This window comes from Notechis scutatus, chromosome 5, assembly GCF_049901735.1.
Source record: "Notechis scutatus isolate UNSWTSFEM ecotype Mainland chromosome 5, rNotScu1.2, whole genome shotgun sequence".
In the NCBI taxonomy this organism is placed as follows: domain Eukaryota; kingdom Metazoa; phylum Chordata; class Lepidosauria; order Squamata; family Elapidae; genus Notechis; species Notechis scutatus.
The window spans coordinates 63,381,092-63,401,223 of NC_142013.1; the positions used below are offsets into that span (position 1 = coordinate 63,381,092).

Below are 20,132 nucleotides of genomic sequence, written 5' to 3' on the forward strand. Positions count from 1 at the left end.
CAATCAGGTGTGCAGGTTTCCAAACCCTGATTTGCATTTATGCTAGTAACTTTTTATTGATTCACAACAGTATATTTGATTATATCACTTTTCTAGATGTCTGCATGTTTTCTTTGAGGGGGAGGTTGTGGGCCTGAATATTTTCATCTGGGGTAGAAATTGATTCCTCAGTTTTAGTGGGGCTGCTTCTGGTTGAGTTAGATTGGGCAGCAGGGGTTTGTTAGATATATGCTGCTTTTTTCTTGATAATTATGTTTCCTTCTTTGTGTGGCATACCTCCATTTGTCTTCCTCCAAGGGTTTATCAGTAGGATCAAATTCTCTGGGAGTTATTTATTAATTATTTGGTTCAATTTGCGTATAGCTTTCTTGCATAGGTTGGAGTTTGGCTAGAGTTGCCTCTAGATTCTTTACTTTTTCCTCTAGCCGTTCACATAGTTTATATTTAATACATGTATAATTTGGGTGTTCTTTGCGCATCACATACCTACATGATGATAATATCCATTCAGTTCTGTCCAAATCTTGGCGATTCTATGGGCCAGATCTCTCTACCTCTTCCAATCTTGCACTACATCTTTGAGTTGTATGCTCTGGCTGGTGTCAGCTTTATGTATAGCATATAAAGTAATATTTGAAGTCTCTACTACTGTTAGACAATTTCAAAATGGTCTATAATATTAGTTTCAGATTTTCATAAAAGGGCCATGTGATATAATTTCAAACTTAGAGAATGGTTACTTTTTATGTGGTACTGTTGTTGTCATTATTATTTTTAGGAAACCCTAAACCCCTGTTTAGAATAATATACTGTATAAATATGATAAATAAATAAATACATCTGTTGGGCCTGCAGTTTGTGAAATAAAATCTTTTTATATAGTGAAATGAGGCTAGATAAGTCTTTGATCAATTTGAAGGTTGTATTTAATATTTATACTTGAAAAAAGCCTAAATCTAAATAGCTACTCTTAGGGAAAGTAGTTGGACTCTGAGTTTGTTCCCAGCCCCTCTTGAATCTGTTCATCTTTTTCTACCGCATCAATATGGAAATAGTGCTAGAGAATATATTGACTATTTGTCAGTTGGAAATCAGAAGCTAGCTAAAGTTTTCCATGGTGATACAGCAATAAAAAAAAATCCAGGTATAAAGAGGTCAAAAGACTATGGAGAAATAGAATAACTTAATTGTAAATTAAGTTTTGCTTCCTTTCTCTCCAGTAAAGAGCTATTTTCAAGGGCTATCACTATGCCCAAATCACATAATACATATTAATTATTAAAACAAAACAAAAAAGCTGACTACACTGCTAATGAGGGCAGCTGAAATAAATAATAACACAAAAATTATTTCTATTACAAAAAATGTATTAACACACTTTCCTGTTGTCAGTAACTTCTTAACCAAAGTGTTACTGTGGTTACAGAAACTCTAGTATCCAAGGAAACTACCATCTCCAAACAAGAAATGCCATCATCTTTGCTTCTAGAGGTACCAGCCCTGGCTGATTTTAATAAGGCATGGGCAGATCTCAGTGACTGGCTTTCTCTGTTGGATCGAGTGATACAATCCCATATAGTTACTGTCGGTGATCTTGCTGAAATCAATGACATGATCATCAAACAAAAGGTATGTAAAATATTTAGACACTGATTTTTCTATGTATTAGCACAAATAGCTACAATAACATGTCTATAAATATAAAAACATTAAAATCTTTTGAATTAAATTTTTTTAGCAAACCTGTTTTAAATAGGTCTGATTTGTCTTTTTTCACTCCAGTGTTTAAATATTTGCAAAGAGTATAAATAAAATTTTTTTATCACAGTCTACATATTATTTCTAGTGGAACAATTTTCCTTATATTTGGATTCCATGCCAAATTATCTTGAGAAATTATATATAAGTTGAACAGTAAATAATGCATGCAAATTATTCTTTGCCTTTGTATGTTGAAATATCTTTTTTAAAAAGTTACAATTCTATTATTAGTTTTTAACATTTTCAATCCCCATTTTTAAAAAGAGCATACCATTAACAAGTATTTTGTGAGCAAATAAGACTAGTTATCTTTGTAAAACAGAAAAAATATAGAATTTATATATCTCTACTGTAAAATTAATAAAATAATGTATTTACCATATTTTTCAGACTATAAGACACTCCGAAGTTTAAGATGCACCTAGCTTTTGGGGAGGAAAACAAGAAAAAAAAATCTGCCTCTGCCATCGCCTATTGCCACCTTTGCACACCCCATTTTCGGCCTCTGCATCCTGTTTTTGGCTTCCAAATGCCCCGTTTTCAGCTTCCATGTGCCCCATGTGTTCCAGGCGGTGGGGATCAGAACAAACGGAAAACAGGGCACATGGAAGCGGAAAACAGGGCACACGAAGGCCAAAAATAGGATGCAGAGGCCGAAAATGGGGTGCACCAAGGTGGCAATAGGCGATGGCAATCCCTGCAGCCTGTAACAGTTGATCGTGGAGAGGCCAATCCAACCCACAACCAGCTGCTTGTGCTAATCAGGCTGTGCTGAAGCTGACCAGGCTGTTTGCTGTTTGCTGCAAGGAGGCAAATTGCTGGGAGGAAGAGGCCGAAGGGTGGGGGCCGGTGAGTGGGCGGGTGAGTGGGCGGGGCTTTGGCAATGTTCACTGTATAAGATGCACAGACATTTCCACCCACTTTTGGGGGTGGAAAAATGTGTCTTATACTCTGAAAAATACGGTAATAATTTATTTTAAAATAATTACTTCTTCCAAATCTAATGCTCTCAGCATAAAAGTTACAGGTGGCATGATCACAACTTCCTGAAGTTCTAGCAATTTTTTTTAGTTATATGGTGTTGGGTTTTTTTTGGCTTTTGATTTGTTATGAAACACTATTATCTTTTCTAGTGTAAGACATTCAGCGCAAAATATCTGAAAATGTTTTCTCTATATATTTGTAGAACGAAATAAGATTGCACATTTAAATAAGAGCTATGAAAAAAGCAACTATTGAATTTTTTAAAAAAGTTAAAATGCAAAGAAAAAAGAAAGTTAAAAGGGGAAAATGGAAAGAGGGGGAAAATCAAAATTTGGTGTGCAAAAAGAAAAGGGGAAAAGGTTATAGAAAATAACCAAAATTCCCTCTTTGGTACAGATTCAAGAAAATGACACAATAAGCCTTTGAATTGGAGTATACCATTGTATATTGTACTACTATAGTCAGATACAGCTCTAGTCATTAAGTCCAAAGGTTAAAATTTCATTTTTTTCAGTTTCAAGCAAATAATCCAAAAGTGATTTCCAAGAAGAAACAAAGTTAGTCTTCTTTTTTCATCAAAGTGGTCAATTTCGCTATTTCTGCCAACTATGTTATCTTAATTGCTATGAAAATGGTGACTATTTGGAAGTTTTAGTTTGCAGCGCTTTGGGGCAGGCAGGAATCCGCGATTGTGCGTGGTTTCTGCCTGCGCTCGCTGCTGGAGCCACCCCGTAGAAGGTGGTGAAGACAGGGAAGATTTGGCAGGGTCGAGAGGAATCGCACCTCTCCTCCCCAGCCGGCTAAACTCCCTTTTCCGAAGGCGGTAGAGCGGCGGTCAGAAATGGCTGCCTCAAAGAAGCACTCAGCCAGAAAAGAAAGTGCAGGAGGAAGTTAAGAAGTGAAAGTTTTTGGCTGACCGGGATAAAAAGTAACAACTAAGGTACCCTGGAATTTAATATTTGCAAAAGATACATCGTTCCCAAAGACTTGCAAGCGGCGAATGAAAGTTAAAAGGGAAAGTGCTTTTTTTTTTTCACTCTCCTTCCTAACGTTGACAGCGAACAGAAATGAATGAGAAATCGGAAAAACCCGCTTTGGCATCAATAGGTAACTAAACTGGATAATTAAATGTCAAGGGGATAATAAGGATTTCTGAACATTTAAAAAAAAATTTTTGCTGTAAGTGGGAAGGGAGAGGAAAAGAATAGGAGCAGGATTTGGAAGGCAGGAGGAGATTGCCTAGAACTTAAAAGAATCATTAAATACTAACAAGACTTCTAAAAGATACATTTTAACTGGAATTTTGTAACTAAACAGTAACCTCAGGAAGAGAAAGTGAAGAAAGAAGAAAGGGTTAAAAGACTCAGCTTATTTGGACTGTTTGGTGACTTTGGGACTTTTGGAAATTATATTTGAAGGACTAAAAACATTTGGGTGGTTGTTTGGAAAAAAGTTTTTTTTTTCTACAATGGCATCACTTGTGGATGAACTGAAAATTGAATTCAAAAAATATAAAGAAGAGGAACAAGAAGGGAAGGGCTCTCTTGGCTCTCTTTTTCAATTCTTAGAAATGGCGATTTGTACCTATGAGAAACTGACTGCGCAACAAGATGATTGGGACAAAGAAGAAGCCATCTTTGATGAACAAGTAACTTTACTTGGGGAAGAAAGGGGAAAGGAGGAAAAGAAAATGGAGACTTTAAGATTTAAAAAAACAACCAAAAAAGGGAAAAATAAGGTGAAAAGTGGATATAATGTTAGAAAACAACAGAAAGGGGGAATACAGAAGAGGGAAATGGAGGTGGAGAGACAAGGGGGTAAAAAGGGCAGGGAGAAGAAGCAAAGGAGGAAGGAAGGGATGAGAAGTTTCAATGGTGTGGGGCAAGATGTAAAGAAACAGGATTTATTTAGAGATAATGGGTAAAAACTTAATTGAAAAAGGGATTCTTCAAAGGTACATAAGATTGTATTGTTATATTTGTATTAGAAATAATGTTAGAAAATTGGAAACAACATGTGATTAAAAAGTGGGATAAAATATTCAGTGTAATTCAGTGAAATTTTTGTGAACAAAAGGAAGGCAATGAAATAAATGAGAGAATTGAATTAGGAAGGAATGGGAACATTTTAATGACACAATGTTTTAAAATATAAGTGAAGTGGGGGGGGAAATAATTATGGAAAGTTTATAAGTGTTCCCATAAAAGTATGATATTTAACTGAAAAGTAATGTGTAAAATGTTCAAGATTAAAATGAATATTAATATTAATGATAGATTTGAATTGGTATGGATTATTGTTTTAATTATATTACATATTTATAATCTTTTCTTTTTAAAAAAATGTAGTGTGTAACTTTAGAATGTACTAAGCAGAATCCAAATGGAAGTTATGTACTATACTAAGTGTTATAAATTTAGGGGAAAGAGATAAAGGCGTCATACTCCAATCAGTGTACAGGAGAAATTTTGTTTAAAGGGAAAAGATAATAGATAGCTAGAAACAGGACAGACAAAGAATAATAAGCATAATGATCTGAACTGAGATTAGATAAATAAAATAAAATTAAGAAAGTTAAAAGAGGGGAGAAGCTATATAGAAAATGTAAAATGGCAATAAGATATGGAATGGTATATAAAATGAGCATGAATTTGAATTTGTGTCTGTACGAAGAGATGTAACCCGGGATCAAGCTGCTTTCAGAAAAGATGTTTTATGTTTTTATGTTTTTATGTTTTGTTTGTTTGTGTATTGTTTTTGAAAATAAATAAAATTTGTTTAAAAAAAGAAAAAGAAAATTGTGTCTATTTTAGCAATAGCTTACATTTGCCATAAAGATTTCAATAGTTAATTTCCCCCCAATATTAATGTGTTTCAGTTATTATCACTTCCCTCCCCTTCCTGTTAAGGATAACAGTGTGTGTGTGTGTGTCTGTCTTTGTGCTCTAAGTGACAGCTTAGAGTTAGAGCTCTTATGCTTAAAATTTAAGATTTGGGTTTATGTTGTGTAAATGATGGTTGTTGATAATTATTCTTCCTATTTGGTTTCTGGTTGGGTTCTTCTTACCTGTGATTAATCTAAAAAGTTATCACTTGTTTAAAACATATGAGATCATATGAATTCTAAGTGCATGCTGACCTGTTGAATGAAGATTTCTTTCATCTATGGAACTAACTTAATGTAATATATAAATGGACTTATAGTGGTTTAAATGTTAATGTACAGTCCACCCAGCCATTCAAGAACATGGTGGTCTATGTTGAAAAAATCAGACATTGGGCCAGTGTAAGCTCTTGATGGACATTCAGACACAATGTGATGGATATTTTTTTTTGTTTTTACCAAATGGAATGGCTTTTTTCTCTTATACTGTCCAATTTATAGATGATAAAATATGAATGTGCTTATTGCTATAACTTTTTATGTGTTCATATAATATTTTCTTACTTTTTGCACATTTTTAAATATGGATATTTCTGAAGCACATGGTGTTCATTATTTTAAATGAATATTTAAGTTCTTAAAATAATATCTTCCTTGTATAAATATGTTGTAAAAATCTAATTTAAATACGAGTAAATGATGTTTGTTTTTAAAACAAAATTATTTCTAAATCTCTTACTAGGAATTGATTAATAAAACTAGAACATCTTTCCAATGTAAGGTGAAAAGACACATGATATTATGCTGGCAGGAAGAGAAAGCAAATACTTTATATAGGAAAGAAGAGCTTTATACTTTTATAAAAATAAATTATACAAAGTTATAAATAATCCAGTTTTGTAAAGCTTGCATGTTAATGTTAGCTACTATGTTAGCTGATGTTAGCTACTATGAAATTATTTTTAAAAATATGTCAGAAACATAATCAGAAATGCTGTTTGATATATTTTGCTGATTAATTCCTGTTCCCATTTAATAATTGCATTATGCAATATGTAAAACAGGAAGGATCAGATCTAAAATTAATTGCTGACAGTTGTAAATTGTTTTGTATCTTTGTTGCTTTGCTGATTTTTTCTAGTTATTGTAAAAGTAGATTTTTTGTATTATTGTAATTTTTTATTATAAATATTATGAATTATAATAGTAGTTCCACTCACATTTTAAATGTTTTCTTAATCCAAAGTATGATTTACCATTCAGATTTTTTATTTTAAAGATTCTTTCAATTATCTTGATTTTTGTCTTTTCATGTTATAAATATTATCTTATTCCACTCTCCTTTTTCTCATCTCTGCCCACTCATTCAGAGAGTAGAGTATGGTATGAATTGGGTTACAATTATAATACTAGCCTTTCTGGTTCAAATAAGATAAGAAAATAATGCAAGAAAGTAATGTGGGAAAAATATGATGTCTTTATGAGTATATGGGAGAAAAGAGAAAGGAAACACATCTCTTGCCAATGTAATAAGCTTTTATTTAATTATTTATTTTGTATATCTCCATTATCATATACAGTACTGTGCAAAAGTGTTAGGCAGTTGTGCAAAAATGTTGTAAATTAAGATTAATATATTATTTTTATCAATTATCAAACTGGAACATAAAGGAAAAGAAGATAAATCCAAATCAATTCAATATTTGATGTGACCACCCTTTACCTTCAAAATGGCATCAATTCTTACTGTCAGTCTGTGCTCCATTCGAAATCCAAGAAAGAAATACTCAGACTCCAGTGGTTAGAGCAAAGTTTTTTCTTTTACTAAATTTCAAAGTGGAAGCTACAGGGAAGATTCTGAATCTAAAGAATTTGGCACGCAGATCACATATACAAAGGGATGGAATTGTTCCCACCCCCCAAAGTCCAGGAGACTCTTCCAATTAAAAGTTCTGAATATGATCATGTGGGCATCTTCAGGTGGTGATGAGGCCTCTGTCCATTGACCTTGACATATTTTGATAAAACTTTGCAGCTGCACAAAAGGAAAGAAATCTAGGCAAGGAAACAGAAACTTAAAGACAAGAATGTATACTCCCCCTCCTCCTTTTCACCCATAGTACAGGAATGTAACACCTCCAGCTTTCTTCCCCTCCAGTCCCCCCCCCCCCATTGCTAATGACAGCCGAAAGAGAATAGTGAGCATAGCAGTAGAAAAGGTGTAGAAGGGATCAAAGGTATAGAAGAGATCTTGAGGCTGACATTCGGACCCCCTAGAAAAAGGACATGTGTCCCTGTAAGAGAGAACAACATAAGATACATGTTAACAATTTCATACATTTCTATGGTTTATCAGGATACTTCGTATAAAAGTCTTTGACCAGTTCAGGAGCCCTAATATCTTTCTCATTTACCCACTCGGCATAAGAAGGAGGAAAATGTTTCCAAGCTACGAGATATTGGAGACGACCTCTCCATCTCCGAGAGTCTAAAATCTCTTTAATCTCGAAATGTTGTTCACCCTCAATCAGCAATGTTACAGGGGGATCAGTCTGGGTCGGTCTCAATGTAGAGGTATGCTCGGGTTTCAACAAACTAACATGGAAAACCGGATGAATTCGACAGAGAGTTTTTGGCAATGTCAATTGAACTGTGACAGGATTCACAATTCGCTCAATTGGGAAAGGACCCACATACTTAGGCCCCAATTTCTTCGACTTCTGGGTGGTCTGTAAATACTTGGTGGAGAGAAAAACTTTGTCACCTACTTGATAAGACTTCTGTGGAGCTCTCTTTCTGTCGGCAAATTTCTTATGAGACTGGTGTGCATCGTCCAATGCTTTACGAGCAACTGGCCAATTGAGTTGAAGTTGAGATATCCACTCGTCCAATGACTGGACATTGGATCTTTCACGAGGAAGCTCAGGTATGGGCACAAAATCTTGCCCCATGGCCACTTTGAACGGGGTAAAACCAGTACTGCTGTGGACAGAATTGTTGTATGCCACTTCCGCAAAAGGCAGCAGATCCGCCCAGTTGTCCTGTTGATAGTTTATGTAACACCTGAGGTATTGCTCTAACACTGCGTTAGTCCTCTCACAGGCCCCATTAGTTTGAGGATGGTGGGTGGAGCTTAAGCCCTGGGTGGAGCCTATTAATTTCAAAAATTCCCTCCAAAAGTTCGAGGTGAATTGGACCCCTCGATAGGAAACTATACGCTCAGGGACGCCATGCAGTCTATAGATATGTATGATGAAAAGTTTAGCCAACGATTTCGCTGAGGGAATCTTGGAGCAAGGTATGAAATGTGCCTGTTTGGAGAACAAATCGGTTACCACCCAGATAACCGTGTGCCCAGTACTCTCGGGTAAATCTACTATAAAATCCATGGAGATTTCCTTCCAAGGAGCAGTCGGCCTGGCTACATTCTATAATAGACCTGGTGGCTTACCAGGAGGCCTCTTGGCTGAGGCGCAAACTGGACAACTAGCTACATAAGTCTCAATGTCTTTTTTCAATGAGGGCCACCAGAACTGCCGCTTAACCAGGAGTAAGGTCTTCACGAAACCAAAGTGACCAGCCGCCTTGGAATCATGGGTCTGTTGTAGCACTTGGCTTCTCAATGTCTCTGGTACATACAATTTCGCTCCCATCCAGACCAAGCCATCTCTAACAGTGCAGTTATTCGCATTCGCCAGGAACCACTCATCTGTCTTCAACGCTTCCTTAAATTGCTCCGTCAATTCATGGGGCAGCTCCGCTTCTTGCTTCTTCTTTTGCGCTCTGGTGACTACCAGGGCAGCCAATTGTGTGGTCGATATGATCTGCCTTATTACTTCTTGACAGACACTGTTATATTGGGGCATTCTAGACAAAGCATCTGCCATAAAAAATTTTCGTCCCGGGATGTACTTCAAAGAGAAATTGAATCGTTTGAAATACTGGGGCCCCTAACCTGCTTGGGAGATAATTTTCGAGGGGTTTTTAAGGCCCTAAGTTCTTGTGGTCAGTCCATGGGTGTTTCGCTCCTTCCAAAAAGTGCCTCCAAGTTAGTAGAACCCAACGAACTGCAAAAGCTTCCTTTTCCCAGATGGCCCATCTCCTCTCAGTTTCGGTCAACTTACGGGAGGTGTAGGCACAAGGTTGTAGTGTCCCTTTCTCACTTAGTTGAAGTAAGACCGCCCCAACAGCCACATCACTCGCAATGGCTTGGATCACGAAAGGGGCGTCCATATCCGGATGTTTCAGTACCAGTTCTGCAGCGAACAGTCGCTTTAGTTTTTCAAAGGCCGCTTGGCATTCCATGGACCACTCCAATGGTTTGCTGGGCTTTGGTTTCGTCCCCCCTTTTATCTTTAAGAGATTGGTGATGGGCATTGCTATGTTAGCAAAGGACGGGATGAATTGCCGGTAAAAATTGGCAAACCCCAAGAAGCTTTGAAGCTGCTTACGGGTCCTCGGCGGGGCCCAATCCAACACAGCTCGCACCTTCTCTGGATCCATTTCGATGCCCTCGCGCAAAATGCGATATCCCAGATAGTCAATTTTCTCTTGATGGAATTCACATTTGGACAATTTGGCATACAATTTGGCAGCTCGCAGTTTGTGTAGCACCGAGCGTACCAATTTCACATGTTCATCTCTAGTCTCCGTATAGATAAGGATATCATCAAGGTAAACCAAAACCCCCTTGTATAAATGTTCGTGGAGCACTTGATTGATCATTTGCATGAAAATGGCTGGAGCCCCCTGTAGGCCAAAAGGGAGAACATTGAACTGGAAGCAACCCATCGGGCAATTAAACACAGTTTTCCACTCGTCTCCTTCTTTAATTCGGATTCGGTAATACGCCTCCCTCAGGTCCAACACGTTCTCCACGGACACTGTGTTTAAGTTTCGGTAGTTGACCACCAAGCGTTTGGAGCCATCTTTCTTTTCATGGAACTACACTGGGGCCGCCACTCGAGGTCTAGCGGGTTGGATGAACCCACGTTTCAAATTTTCATCGATAAATGATCTCAACTCCTCCAATTCCCGGGGCATCATCGAATACAGTTTTGGTTTCGGGAGCATCACCCCCGGCAGAAATTCAATGCTACAATCGGTTGACCGATGAGGGGGGAGCTCATCAGAAGCCTTTTCGCTAAACAACTCTCTTAAGTCCCAATATTCCTTTGGGATTTTCTCCTCCCCTCCAAACTCTCGGCACCTGCGGAAGCTGACTCATGAAACATCGGATGGGATCGCTCCTCCCCTTCCGGCCGCCGATCGGTGCGAATCCATATCCACCCTTTCCTCCAATTCACATGGGGATTCCACTTCCGGAGCCAGGGCAGCCCCAATATTAAAGGCTGTTTCATCCCAGGGGCCACAATAAAGCATAGGGTCTCGCTGTGGTTTCCCATGGTCATCTCTAGGGGTTCCATTATAAAATGTGCAGGGCAATCTCCCGATACTGATCCATCCAGTTGGCAAAAGGATATGGGCATTTTTAGAGTTCACAGTCTGATGCCCATCTCCTTAACTACTTTCATGCTAATTACGCAACTCGTGCACCCAGAGTCTAGTAAGGCCAACGTCTCCCCTTCAGTCCCTGAAGTGAGCACCCTTAATTTTATTGGGATGGTCATGGGCCCCTTGTTAGGACTTAACGGGACGTCGTCTTCCGAGTCAGTTTCACTCTCTTCGAGGAAGGTCGGAGGTCCCAGCTCCTCTCCTGCCGGAGGGGCAACCTCTACAACCTCCCCTGTTTTTAAACCGGTTTCGCGAGGCTTAGCTGGGGGGGTTTCGGGCTTCCTCCCTGCCCTCTGTGCTCCCTTTGGATCCAGCTTGACTCTGCAATCAGCAATCCGGTGGCCCTCCTTCCCGCATCGAAAACAGGCAGTGGATTTGGGTCTGGCCATCACTCCTCCCTTCTGAGGCTTTGGGGCCTCTCGGAGACGCGGGGGGAGCGGTTTGCTCCATACAGGGCCTCCTCTGCGTCTGCTTCGCGTCAGATCTATTTCCACCTCCTCCGCTAGCAAGTACCACAGTTGCAGGTCATATGGATCCCTTCTGGAGATGCACATGTGGTATATCTCTTCATTCAGGCCATCTTTGTAGGCCTCTATCAGGGCCCCCTGGGACCAGCCTCGGATGTGGCATGCCAGCTGTCTGAACTCTTGGGTGTAGTCAGCAACTGATCTTCCCCCTTGATTTATGGTTTTCATTCTGATCCTAGCCTTTCTCTCCGCTATAGGGTCCTCAAACCTTCTCCTCAATGCAGTCATGAAGACATTGAGATTCCGCAGTTGGGGGGAGTTGTCATTATACAAAGTCACCATCCAGTCTGCTGCTATCCCCTCCAGGGCCCTGGTGACACATCTCACTTTGGCTGCTTCAGAAGTGAATGCTCTCTCATATTCCTCCATATAGCTCCCGACTTGTGCCAGGAAGAAACCCAAATCCTTGGGATTCCCCCCAAACTTCACGTCTAACGGAGGCAGGTTGAGAGCTGCGTGTCTTCCAGGGATCACACCTCCCGCTGGGGGTCCCGGGGCGGCAGCTGGCTGCTGCGCTGGCATAGGCTGGACTAGGGGGTGGGGGCAGCCCGACTTCCCCTGGCTGAACTTGCTCCCCCTTCCCCCTCATACCTTGGAGCTGTGCGAGGTTTCTCAAAGGCATCCTTGAGCAGCTGTTTGGCTTGATCTAATGTGCTTTCCATCTCTTCCTTTTCTTGCCACAGCTGCTCCCTCGCCCGTCTTCGGGTTACCATGATCCCAGGAAGGGGGGGGTTTCGGGATCCCTCCATCCGACACCCTCTCGGCTGGGACTTCTTCCAGAGTAAGGTTGGCTAGCAGGTCGGCGGCTGGCACCTCCGGTAGCAGCATCGACTGCCCCCCCCCACAGCTCCCTGGTTGTCTTCATCACTAGCTGGAGATGACATGATGTGAAACCCCCTCGGAAGAAAAGTTGATATTTTCTCCGGGTGGGTTGATGGAGAGATTCAGAATAATGTCAGTCTGTGCTCCATTCGAAATCCAAGAAAGAAATACTCAGACTCCAGTGGTTAGAGCAGTTTTTTCTTTTACTAAATTTCAAAGTGGAAGCTACAGGGAAGATTCTGAATCTAAAGAATTTGGCGCGCAGATCACATATACAAAGGGATGGAATTGTTCCCACCCCCCAAAGTCCAGGAGACTCTTCCAATTAAAAGTTCTGAATATGATCATGTGAGCATCTTCAGGTGGTGATGAGGCCTCTGTCCATTGACCTTGACATATTTTGATAAAACTTCGCAGCTGTGCGTCCACGCAAGGCTGTCAAAACTCCAAAATCAGGTCAAGTAGCTCTGGGGAGGTCAGTCATAAATTAGAACACTTACTAAGCAACCGGCCATCAAGCAAGGACCACTTATATTTGGTTTGCCAGTCACATGGCCACCTGGCCACACCCATCCGGTCACGTGACTGGCAAGCCATGCCCAGCCAGCAAGCCACAGCCAGCCAGTCAACATGACCACCAAGCCATGCCCACAAATTAGGCCACGCCCACAGAACCAGTTGTTAAGAAATTTGAATCCCACCCCTGGGTGGGGGGCACTGAGGATGAGTTTGTAGCACTAAGGGGGGGTGGACTGAAAAAAGTTTGGGAACCACTGTTTTAGAGGGTTGTTGAAGCACTTGAAGGTTTATCTGTGTCCTTGGGGTCACCTGAGTAGTGCTCCTGGTTCTTGCATCCTACTCAGGTGACCCTGAGGACACAGATAAGCCTCCAAGTGCTTCAATGACTGTGACCTGGATGACTGAGAATTTCTACAGACTTTTAGCTGTACAATTTGGGATGAATACCCTTTGAATGGTGTGGGAGTATGAATGGATTTCCAGAGGGGAAAAAATGCAGACTACAGGAACCAGGAGCACTACTCAGATGACCTTGAGGACACAGATAAACCTCCAAGTGCTTCAATGACCCTCTAAAAGGTTTCAAATTACCAGCTATCTACAATGAATCAGATGCTATTGGATGTGAGGAGTAGATCTCCCTGCTCCCACGCCGAGTTCTCCCTGTTGGAGGGCTGCAAAAGGAGCTAAATCCACCCTGTAGGGGTGGTGAAGAAAAGAGAGGCACCCTGTAGTTTAGGGAAAGCAGCAATTCACCTGCTGCACTCAGGGTTTCTTCCCTCTCCCTCAACAAGGAGAAGAGGCAGCCATCAAAGCTGCCACAAAACTGGAACAGCTGGGGCAACAAAGAAATGTGCAGGAGCAGTGCAGATGAACAGTGATTGGAGCTGGGTGAGAAGATTCCTTTTTATTTAGACCCTAACTTTAAAGAAAAAAAGAAAGAGGAAAATCCAGGAAAAGAGACTCTTAGAACTATTTTTTAAAGCAGTGAACTACCACAGACAGGAAAATCCTAGACCCAAAAGAAAGGAACTAAGGGAAGAAAAGCTAAAGACATTTTAAAACATAGAAAATTGGACTTTCAAATTGGGCAGGCGTTGTTTTGAAAAGGCATTATAAAATGCTGGACTATCTACTTGAATCTACTTGAATAGTTGACTTTGCTTTCAAAAATTGAACTAAATTTGGATTAAATAAATCTATAAGACTTGAAACAACACTGAAACCTAAGCTGAGGCCACCATCTACTGGTGAATGGAATATACCAGACCCCTACAAGTTTAGAAAAACCTTTTGATGAGAGAAATAAACATTTATCTGGAAGACTGTGGTGACACTTACTGTTCTATAATTAGTTACTTTATGATTACTGGAGACTCTATTATGAGAATAAGGGAGACTTAAGTAAAGCAAAGTGATTTTTGACTTGCAGAAGCTTCCTGGACTACTTAAATGGAATTGATTAATGGAATTGATTAATAATTCTGAGATGTAAAGGACTATGATTATTACGCACGCACACACATACACACATGTGGTGGGATTCAAATTTTTTTACTACCGGTTCTGTGGGCATGGCTTGGTGGGCATGGCATGGCTTGGTGGGCATGGCAGGGGAAGGATACTGTAAAATCTCCATTTCCACCCCATACCAGGGGAAGGATACTGGTGGCCGATGGCTGAATGCACCAAGGAGTTCTGAGACCTGGCCTGTTTTGTGGACTGGCCAGAAGATATCCCGGTGAGCTGTTTTACTGCCTTAATGATGACCTCTACCATGTCTGCATCACCCGCAAAGCCCCAAATTGCCTCCATGCATCTTACATCCTAGCAGAGGAGGCAGAAATCTGGAAGAGATCCCTACCCAAGAGGAACAGGGAGCCTGCCAAGCAGCAAGCAAACACTTGACCACTTGTTTCAAATGTGGGAAGGAAGGCCACCGCACAGCCGAGTGCCACTCAAAAACCCTGGTGAGGAAGAGCAACCATGCCATGGCTGGAAAGCCTACAAAAGCCATGCTGAAAGCCATGGACACAGCACTGAAAAGTTGCAAGGTCTTAGAGTTGCTCCCATGCCCAAAACCAAGGGTGGGAACTCTGACCCCATCCAAGAATGATGTAAAGATGTAGAGATTGCAGCACCCAACTAGGAAGGTGAGGCTCTCGCTCTTGCTGGTCAATAGATCACGAGTGAGGCTCTCACAGTGTCCATACCTAATCATTGAAGATAATTGATCAAAAATCGATTGACAGATCATCCCTGAACAAAATCATCCTGTAAAGCCGCCTCCTGCACCAGAGATCGCCCAATCCCATGATGGAGGGCTAGATCCTGGAACGCTGACCATCCTTTAAAGCCACTACCAGAAATTGCCTGAGATTGCCCGATCCCATGATGGAGGGCCTGATCCTGGAGGCAGAACACTGTAGCTCCTAATTCTCCTAAAAGTGCTGGATTCCTGTGAGTAACCCAGAGCCTGTCGGAGCGCTGTAGCCCCTGCAAGCAATAAACATTCCCCAGAGGCCAATGAAGCACTTAAGCCATGATCCAATAGCAGAGTGTCTTCCCCGATCTAATGGCAGAACACCTTCCCCGATGCAACGGCTGAGTGCCTTCCCCGCCTTCCCCAAAGCCCTACAGCCCGAATCCCTAAGACTGCCAGACCATCATCATCAAGTCCCCCATGCAGAATCCCCACTGCTAAAGCAAAATCCAGAAAATCTTTACCTATGTCCTCTACCTCACCTGAAAACAATCTGGCTAGAAATTCAAACAAGTAAAGTAATCACATACTCACAAAATCAAAGAAAATTCCAAGGGTCAAAACAAAAACAAAAAAGAAGAAGAAAAACAGAGAACAAAGGTGAAGCCCTTTCATTGCCTACTTGGATGCCATTAAAACAAAAAAAACACCATGTGGCTCTAAGAAGAAGCCAAGGAGAAGCCCTTTCACTACTAACCTCCAATTACTTCATTACCTCCATTACCTCATTACCTCAAGACCTATATCATTGATTAGATAATGGTTTGTCTGAAATAATTGATTTATCAATTAATTGATTGGTGCAATAAATAATTAGTTAATTAACTACTGATCACTGATGTATTGATTAGTATGGTATAATTGATTGATAGTTATTTACTACTGTATCATTGATTGCCTAGATGATTGATTGTCTAGTACAGTCTAGTATTGATTGATTAGTTTAATTGATCAGAGTGATCTTAATTACTGATTTGTTCTCTAACTGAATGATTAGCAACATTTATTAATTAATTGATTGCCTATCATATTGAATAGTTATTGATTGCCTATCATATTGAATAGTGGCAATGATTACATATTGAATATTATTGTTATTGATAAGTACGGCATTGATTAGAGAGTGATTATCAACAAATAAGAGTGATTAATCCATACCAGCAAATAACAGATTAATTAATTCAACATTGAACACCAACAAATTGACCCTCTTTATTTGGTTACTGTGAATTTATGGCATTTATACACAGAAAAGTCCCGGCAATAATCCTTCCAAGGGTTAATTGCAAGAACAGACCTTATCAGTCCTTGGATAATTGCCAGGCCAAGAGCTTCCCATTGCAAAGCTGTAAATTAATTCCTGGGAAGGAGTCTCCGAGGCACAAACCACAATAAGAAAATCTTCATAATAATAAATGAACTTGTCAGGTGAGGCTCCATTCAAAATCCAAGAAAGAAAACCTTAGATTCCATTGTTATAGAGAAAAGGACTTTTACTGAAAATTGAAGTGATAGCATCAGAAGAATACAAGATCTGAGGCAAAAATAACAAATAGAAAGTTATCCCATGTTCCTACCCCCTGTAGTTCAAACTGGCCATCCAATCTGAGATGGGTATAATGTCATGTCGGGTATCTTCAGGTCATGTTTTAGACATCTGGTACTCCAAGACAGTTGACCTTGGTTTAAACAGATAAGAGGCTACACCTGCACAGCAAGCAAGTAAGCATAGTCAAGAAAACATCCCAATTTTTACATTTCACCAACTTAAACCTCCAGCACCCTTCCCCCCACAAAGCCCAATTATTCTTCCCTCCCCCTGTTTCTATGGCAACTGGAAAGACAAGCAGAAGAAGGATTCTTGGAGGCTGACAGAACTATTGTCTCCTGCAACCACCACTCCCCTTGTCTCTATTTATTCCCCAGGGAGCATCCACGTGTGCCCCTCCTCCCGAGTTGGCCTGTTCCTCAGTTGTTCTCTACTGATAGCTCTGCACACACATGCATCTGGAACAGGCCCCAACTGTTCTTCTTCCCTACTTATCTCCGACTCAGAAGGCAGCTGGGCAATGTCAGACAGCCCTGGCCCTATCTCTGTTTCCAACACAGAGCATCCATCAGAGCCTTCCCCAGACTCCAGGACTGGCCCAAGTTCCTCCCCAACCTCCTCATCATCTGAATCTGCTGTCAGCTCTACTGGCAGCTGGTGAGTCACAACACCTTTGGTCTTGCATGGGATGGCACTATCCCAAACAGACCCTATGCATAATCTGGGAGTTCTCCTGGACTCGCGACTCCAACTCAAAGAACAGGTGGTGGTTGTGGCCAGGAGGGCCTTTGCACAACTGCGGGTTGTGCACAAGTTATGCCCTTTGCTGGATTGACAATCCCTATGGTCACTCATGCCCTAATTACTTCCTGTCTTGACTTTTGCAAAGCACTCTACATGGGGCTGCCCTTGAAGAACATCCGGAATCTCCAATTGGTGCAAAATACAGCAGCCCACATGGTTTTGTGCAGACCTCGGTGTGCACATGTATCACCTCTCCTGCGGGAGCTGCATTGGTTGCCAATTTGCTTCCGGGTGCAATTCAAAGTGCTGGTTGTTACCTTTAAAGCCTTTCGTGGCTTGGGACCAGGTTATCTGAGGGATTGTCTCTTGCCGGTCATATCTACCTGACCCACTAGAGCAGGGAGTCAAGGAATTTTGTGGGTCCCATCCCCTAGGGAGATACATCTGGTGGGATCCAGAAGAAGGACTTTCTCCATGGTGGCCCCCTCTCTCTGGAACATCATTCCTCCAGAGATTAGAATGGCCCCCCTCTAACACTGTTCCAGAAGGTGCTAAAGATCTGGTTGTGACAGTGGGCCTGGAAAACTCAGAGTGGGATGGAGAGTGGCGGGGGGCTATTATATTTTATTTTATTAATTTATTCTTTGAATATTTTCTTCTTTTATTTTTATATATGATATTTTTATATTCCTGTAAGCCGCCTTGAGTGCCATGTGTGAATAGGCAGCAATATAAATTATATAAATTATAAATTACTACAAATACCTGGGTATTCTTCAAGCTGACAACATCAAGCACACTGAAGTCAAGAAAAAAGATTAAAAGTGAATACATCAAGAAAGTGAAGAAGATCTTAAAGTTCAAACTCAATGGAGGAAAATACCATCAAGGCAATCAACACCTGGGCAATTCCAGTTATTAGATACACAGCTAATAGTGGACTGAAATAAAACAAAACTAAAAACAATGGATAGGAAAACCAGAAAAATAATGACAATGAATCATGCCCTTTATCCTCGCAGCAACATTGACAGACTGTACCTACCAAGGAAAATAGGTGGGCATGGAATGTTGTAAGTACATCAGATGGTTGAAGAAGAAAAAGGGCTTTGGAAGAAGTTTTTAAATTAAACATTTATCTCCCTGAAAGGTTACAACAAATCCTGCTTTTACCATTGCTCTTACAGATAGCAAGTTAAATATCAGTCTAGGTACATATAACATCGGTAAACGTTCATTAATACATGAGCAATATGCAGTACCTTCTCCAGATGCTCTCAATTTCCATCCATTAGCTAATGATACATGGTGTTTACTCTTTTTCATCTTAACAAACCTCTATTTACCTTTAGTTATACACTGCAATGCTCCACTGTCAACTACCCATATATCATGGTTTACAGTTGTAGTTGTACTTGATATGGCTAAACTAACATCTTTATAAGCTCTCTGTATATTAATAGCATTCTGTTTCTTACCCTTTTTACAGTATCTGGCTATATGACCTTTACCCCACAAGAAAAACATTTCCTAACAATATAGGCAGTTGAAGACAGTTTTTCTTCCTGTGGTTGTCTTTCTCTCAGTTGATTTCTATCTTGCCTTCTTCTTGACTCTTCTAACAGTCTTCCAGTTATGCCAGTCAGTGTAAGTTCATCTCTGTTTAAACCTTCCAGTGAAGACACATAATCATCATAAGTTTCATCCAAAGAAGAAAGAATGATATTGTCAGGCTACAGAACTTTTCCCATTCACTCAACTAGAATGAACTTCTGAAAAAGTATCAAAACGTATCAAAAATGAATCCTTTCTTGAGATGAGACAATTCCTGTAGGAGTTCAAAACAGCGTCTGAGGTCTCTCAGGCATACAGGGATACATAAGGGAGTTTAGAACCCCTCCCCTTATCTCAATGTGTATTTAGTGAAACAAAAGCCAGTGTGTTAATTCCTCCCCACCCCTCTTGTAAGGAACGATCTTTTCACAGTTTCCCAGGGCATACCTAATTTCCCCCCACCCCCTTTTTAGAATGAACTATTCAAGAGATTCCCAAAGTACAATCTCACTGTGGAATTTTTATGCCCTTTTCATCTCCTGGTTGTGCCTCTCAGAGGTGATAGTTCTGGCCATCTGGCTTTTCTCCCTCCATTGTATCATGTGTGGGTTATACAAATTCAATATAAGATTAAATATATTCAGGTTACAACAAGAAAGAATTTCTTTATCAGCCTCCCCTCCCCCCTTTTCTTCTTCCACTGAAGAAATGACAGATACACGGATCTGACATCCTGCCCTCCTTAAAAAACAGATAGGTCTACCTGGAAAAAAACAAAAATCATGCATTACATTTGCAATTCAGCATGGTTTATCAGGGTAGTTTTGGTGGAACCTATGTAGTAATGTGGGTGCTTTTACGTGTTGTTTGGCTACCCACTCATTTTCTGAGAAAGGAAGGTATTTCCAAGCTACTAAGTATTGTGTGGATCCATGGTGCGTGCGTGAATCAAGGATATCTTTTTTTTTTGAAAATTTTATTGATTTTTGAAAACAAACATAAACAAACAAA

At 40.5% G+C, this 20,132-nt stretch overlaps 1 protein-coding gene across 7 annotated transcripts in view; it reads left to right on the forward strand.

Moving 5' to 3' along the window:
• Window positions 1-20,132, forward strand: part of DMD (dystrophin) — a 1,185,061-nt gene that overhangs the window by 662,905 nt on the left and 502,024 nt on the right. For all 7 annotated transcript variants that reach the window (XM_087966867.1, XM_087966866.1, XM_087966869.1 and 4 more), the window contains exon 50: window positions 1,427-1,629. In XM_087966867.1, coding sequence (XP_087822993.1) covers window positions 1,427-1,629 — 203 coding nt within the window. The remainder of the gene's footprint in view (window positions 1-1,426; window positions 1,630-20,132) is intronic.